At 43.3% G+C, this 5,866-nt stretch overlaps 1 protein-coding gene across 1 annotated transcript; it reads left to right on the forward strand.

Moving 5' to 3' along the window:
- Positions 1-838: 838 nt before the first annotated feature.
- LOC123053159 (membrane-anchored ubiquitin-fold protein 4) lies at positions 839-5,390 on the forward strand. Its single transcript, XM_044476574.1, has 3 exons — positions 839-1,283; positions 3,647-3,817; positions 4,932-5,390. The coding sequence occupies exons 1-3, from the start codon at positions 1,085-1,087 to the stop codon at positions 4,985-4,987; spliced, it is 426 nt and encodes a 141-aa protein (XP_044332509.1). The 5' UTR covers positions 839-1,084; the 3' UTR covers positions 4,988-5,390.
- The last annotated feature ends 476 nt before the right edge of the window (positions 5,391-5,866 follow it).

Below are 5,866 nucleotides of genomic sequence, written 5' to 3' on the forward strand. Positions count from 1 at the left end.
ATCCTCGCGAGGTGAGGCTTGCATAGATATCTCCGCCCCTCGGGAGCCAGCTTGGGGAGGCCGGCCCCCGTGGAGGTCTTGGTGTCGTCCGCCTCACGAGGTTTGGCCCCTCGCGAGGGTCTTGAGTTGTTGATGTTGAAGCTGAGCCGTACCAGATCGTCGATGGAGCCACGCCGTGGGCCGCAGGCAGGCAAGTCTAGGTATCCCCGTTCCCAGAACGCCGACAAGAATCCCCATACCTGTATAAACCGAGGCCCTGGCTTGTAGAAAACGTAAGAAATCACTTGGTAAATACTTAGTACTTTGTACTTACTCCAATGTAGTAAACACAAACATAACATAGGTTATTATTTTCTCGAAAAGCTCAAACTTGAGTAAATTCACCGTATCTCTGTTACCCTCATTCCAAGACATCTAGATTATGACCCCCTACATCAAGATAGGTTCTGTCAGTGTTTTTTCTGTCATGTGTATGCATACTTCTAAACCAACAATTTGATTAAGCGACATATTTAGGTCAAATCAACGATATAGAAGTATACGCACACCCTATGCACTCAGCGAAGTGGACAATATGTGGGTGTATGGTGGTGTTATATTGTTTCTCGAAGTAACAATAAGCATGGTTCTAGATATGAGAAAAGAATTATGTAAAATTAATGACATATTCCCTTCGTCCTAAAATGTAAAATGTATTTTTAACTTAGACGAGCAATCCACTCTTTAGCAAAACTGAAAATGAAACGTCATAAAAAATACTGGAAATTGTAAAAAAATTAAAAAGACAGGAGAAAAAGACCAAGTCCGAAATAACCACCAATCTCAAATAACCACCAATCTCACCGGAGAAAAGGAGAAGAGAATTTTCTCCTACCTTTCCTTTGCAGTTGCAAAGCGTCTCCTCTTCTCTCCTGCTCCTCCTCTCCTACCCTCGTTGCCTCCCACCAAACCCTAAACCAAGCTCCGAATCCCTCCCGTCTCTACCCCCACCGAGCTCGCAAGTTCTTGATTGGAGCAGCCGAGCCCAGCTCAGATTCCCCGCGGGGTCCCGGGAGTATTCGAGGTCTTGGCGGGAAGCCAAGAAATGGCGGAGGGGGAGGAGACCAAGGTGGAGGGAACGAGAGAGGAAGAGAGAGCGGATGCAGGGGCGGGAGCGGAGGAGGAGGAGGTAGAGGTGAAGTTCCGGCTCTTCGACGGCTCTGACATCGGCCCCATCCGCTGCAACGCCGCTGCTACCACCGTCGCCGCACTCAAGGACCGCGTCGTTGCCGATTGGCCCAAAGGTCCTAAAGATTCCATCTCTTGAGCTCTTGATTCTCGCACGATGTTATGCGATTCTTGTGGTGTGGTGTCTCTGTGCAAGCTCTAGTTTGTGCTTGTGCCATCTGCACCACTAAATTTGTAAAGGAACCCATGCTTGTTTGTTCCCTCTGCGTGACGACAGTAGACGGGAATAAGGGGTGATGAGCAAGCTTCATGCTTCTTTATATTTGCTTGTTTGGTGCCTGCAAGATTTGTTGCTTGTCTGATTTTAGGAAAATATGTGTGCTTCTATAACTAGCAAGTGCTAGGTCTCGTTAATATTCTAAAGTACAGCTTAAATTAGAGAGGTATCAGATGTGTATAGGAGACGTCTTCTTTTACGGTAATAATCCAGGATGGTCTTTGGTATCTAAGCGAACAGCGGAGGAGCCGTGCTTGGGGCTATAATGTAGGCAGCAGTGGCGGAGCGTGACACGCAATTAACGGGGGCCAAAATTTTAACCAAAAGCAAAATGTGCTTGAAATCAAGACCAACTCACACAAAATTACATATCAATCGAATATATCTTGCTCCTTGCATCCTTTGGCAGTTTGGCTCATTTGCGGTCGTCGGCTGGCCATTTTGGCGGTGTCGCACAGCAGCACAAGATGTTCCATGTGCAGATGCAGCAGCTGGCGTGGCGGCCGGGCGGCGGTTGACAGTCCAAGCTGTGAAAGGGAGAAATAAAACTGAGAATTGGGAGGATGATTAGAAAATCAAATCGCCATGCATGTAGAGATGAGGTGAAACCAAAACGCGATATAGATGATGTTGTACCGGGAAAGACAAAGTAAGACTTCCGATCTGTTTTTTATTTTCACTGTCGCAAGTTGCGAAGAGTTTCTTCAAGAGAGAAGCGATCATTTTAAAAAAAGGCGATCTAGAATAAAGCTTTATGTACGAGGAGCTGCAAGTACAAATATCAATCAAGCTGCTTTGGGTAGCTAGCTTTGTACGTAGAATATCTGCCCGGTAAATTGATTTGGTGCTCTATAGTCAATATACTTCACTGATGAAATGTACAAAAATGTTTAATAGTCAATTTTTTTTTGCACTTTTGGAAGGGGGGGTCACAACCCCCTTTGGCCTCCAAGAGGCTCCGCCAGTGGTAGGCAGACATGTTAATGTGCTTTACCATGGCCCGTTTTGATAAGTGGGACGTTGACAACCCATCATGTGCAGGATGTCTCTGATTTTCAACAAATGCGCAACTATTTCCATGAATTCCTTGAATGGGCCGCAGCACTCCACTTTAGGATATCTTTTAACTTGTTCAATAGTGAGTGTGTGATGCTCAAAACATTACTCTATGCCTCTATAGTCAGCCAAAGAGGAAGGCTGTGAAGTAGACCACAGAGAGCCCAACAGGAAGATGCTCTAGGAGCCACAAACACTGGAGAAGCTCATAACGTTCATCTGAGCTTGTTTTATTTCATTGTCAGCAGCCAGCATGTGTTAATCACATTCTATTTCCATCCACGGGGATATTAAAAAGAGTGTCATCTATTTTGTTGGTAGGGAGTGAAAAATGGGTTCATACATTTTTGCTGTGTTAAATGGCATATGCCTTACGTTTTGCCTTATTGTTTTTACATTTCCATTTGTTTATTGCTTAGTTCTGCTGTCTTGTGTGCTTGTACTCCCTGTTATTGTGGATCAATGAATCTAATGATCGTTATGATTTTAAGACATCTAACTTGCAATTCTCTCAAAAGGCAATATTGTCAAATGGGACAGGAACTTTGCTTAGGATCTGATATTATGGAACATTCTTGTTGATCCGAACTTAACTTCTGCATAGCATTGGGCAGCCCGGTGCACGAGGCTCCTGCTTGTGCAGGGTTCGGGGAAGGGTCCGACCACTTTGGGTCTTTTGTACGCAGCCTTTCCCTACATTTCTGCAAGAGGCTGTTTCCAGGACTCGAACCTGTGACCATCCATCCGTGACCTCATGGTCACAAGGCAACAGCTTTACCGCTTCTGCATAGCATTGCCTTAAAATTTATCCTGCCTTGGCTTCCCTATTACCAATACATGTTTCCACCCTACCTGCACACAAGGCACATGCTGTGATTTGTCTTCTTATTATGTCGTGATTGCTTCAGTAAAGATAACTGTTCTAATTGTATTTAGCTGCTGTTAATATTTTTGTTCAACTTGATGTAATAAAATTCCTAAAATCCTGCATTTTAAGATGTATGGGTAGCATTTTTGCCAAGGTTTTAGGTAGTTTGCTGCATATGTACTTTCGTACTGCATTTCTGAGTTTTTTTCCCCAAGAATAGTTATATCTCCTCCGCTGCTTGTGTAATATTTCTAATTCTGTAATGATTCTGCTTGTAGATAAAACAATTGTCCCAAAGAGTGCTAATGATGTGAAACTGATAAGTGGAGGCAAAATTCTAGAAAATGACAAGAATATTGCACAGTGCAGAGCACCTTTTGGTGATCTTCCCAGCACTGTTATAACAATGCATGTTGTTGTCCAGCCATCATCCGCAAAGTCAAAACCAGGTAAGCTGCAACTTTGTAATATTTGTGTAAAGCATTGCTTATGACTTGCTGAATCTGCCCGTGTGTCTGACTTAGACTGATTAACATTGTTTCACCATGTAAGTTGTGTCTTAAAATTGCAAATGGGTGCATGTCAGTCATTTGTTTCCTTTCTACCATTCATTCTATCACTAATGTGCCATCATATGTGTGGAATCTGCACGAGGAAAAATAATGTTCATTAGATTCTTTGAAGAGAAAATGATTGTGGATGAAATATGAAAATGTTGACATGAAAGTCATAGAGCTCTGCGCTTCTGTCCATGGGAAATCAGTTTGGTGAGCCTGTTGTCTGTCCCGTAATTCGTAGATGAAATTCTGGTCTTTCCCAACAATGCCAGATCACAGATTTGGTTTCTGTCTAATCCCCTCTAATAACCACTTGACCAGTACAGCAGAAATTACATTGAAATGTATGTCTCGTTAAAGCATGTAATATTCTGCTTCTTCAAACAGATAGGACGCTGTTGGATGCAATGTTATACTCCCTCCATTCCATAATGTAGTGCGCCCGCGCTTTTCGAGATTTAAGTTTGACCATAAATTTAACCAACGTGGGCGACTGCGAATTTTTGCTCCCGCCACAGTCGCCTACGTTGGTTAAATTTATGGTCAAACTTAAATCTCGAAAAGCGCGGGCGCACTACATTATTAAATGGAGGGAGTATAATAAAACATTATGACAATAACCACTAAAAGAACACCTAGATTGACCTAGTCATAATTTGAACTAATTCGTCAACTCTGCCATTCAGTGTCAAAATCATGTCCTTGGCTGAGATAATGGTTGGTTGGCCCTTGTAACATTACATTTTAGATGCCTTTCACCTTTCAGTTGATGGTAACCAGACCATTTCCATTTCCATGATTTATGATCTGTATACCTAAGGTGGTTAAGTACGGAGACCACCTGCTGGAATTAGATGAACATATTCTATTTTAGCATTTCGACCGTTGGGTACTTAGGTTTTAACTTGTGAAATAAGAACAGCACGGTGTGCCTCGTACAGTTCAAATTTCAGAGGAATGCCAGTCTCGTTCATTTTGCTGAATTATGTTAACTTGTTTGTGTCAGACAAGAAGACGAACAAGTTGCCTAAGACCACTCGCTGCTCTTGTACCATACTATGAATGTCAAGTGTACTCCGTCGACAATAATTTGTGTGCCCACCAAGAGAGACGACTGGACAGAAGTGGAACATCCAGCACCCAAGACGTGTCGTGTATTGTTGTGAGGTGATATTGTAACTGTAAGCTAGATACTACACAAGAGTCGGTCCGGTCCCTCTGTCGCTAGGGCAATAGCGTCGCTTTGTCTTGTTTTACCCAACAAAGGATGTTTCTATATGATGTACAAGATACACACACATTGCTGGTGCTGTTGCTGTTGTGGAGGTGAAGGACCTGCTGTTCGTCGCCGTGCCAAGTTGGGTTAAAAAGGGTCAAGGTTGTTGGGTGTGTCACGCAACCTGATTGTTTGTTCTCACTTGAGACTCCGTGAAATGATGTTTTACTCCTTGTTCCTTCTTGTTCACCCTTCATGCTTCTTTCCGTACTTGGGTCTTGCACCTTTTCTTTCAGTATTTGTTGGGTTGGGCGAGTCACAACTTGGTCACCCACTTCAGCTTGAGCAAAAATCATCTGAAGTTCATGTGCACCAAAATTGCTGGGATTTCAAGTTGAAGAAAAATGCTGTCGCAGAACACAACTCCAGCAACCGACGATGGGTCTGAATCATAGCAACGGTGGGGTTACAGGAAGGCTCTCGCACGCTCGTGCTATCCACTGGGGCCTTGCTTCGCCGTGACAGGAAGTACTCCCTCCGTTTCTAAATATAGGTCTTTCTAGAGATTTCAACAAATAACTACATACGAAGCAAAATGAGTGAATCTACACTTTAAAATATGTCTATATACATCCGTATGTGATAGTCTATTTGAAATCTCTACAAAGACTTATAGTATTTTGAAACGGAGGGAGTACTACAGATTGCACGAGAGGGGTTGGGAC

This window comes from Triticum aestivum, chromosome 2D (assembly GCF_018294505.1).
Source record: "Triticum aestivum cultivar Chinese Spring chromosome 2D, IWGSC CS RefSeq v2.1, whole genome shotgun sequence".
Taxonomy (NCBI): domain Eukaryota; kingdom Viridiplantae; phylum Streptophyta; class Magnoliopsida; order Poales; family Poaceae; genus Triticum; species Triticum aestivum.

What these genes read in the sequence shown, in the direction of transcription:
- LOC123053159 (XM_044476574.1), top strand. Translation starts at nt 1,085, where the DNA reads ATGGCGGAGGGGGAGGAGACCAAGGTGGAGGGAACGAGAGAGGAAGAG. An exon ending in CGTTGCCGATTGGCCCAAAG is followed by an intron (nt 1,284 to 3,646) that starts GTCCTAAAGATT and finishes TTCTGCTTGTAG; the next exon opens with ATAAAACAATTGTCCCAAAG. An exon ending in ATCCGCAAAGTCAAAACCAG is followed by an intron (nt 3,818 to 4,931) that starts GTAAGCTGCAAC and finishes TGTTTGTGTCAG; the next exon opens with ACAAGAAGACGAACAAGTTG.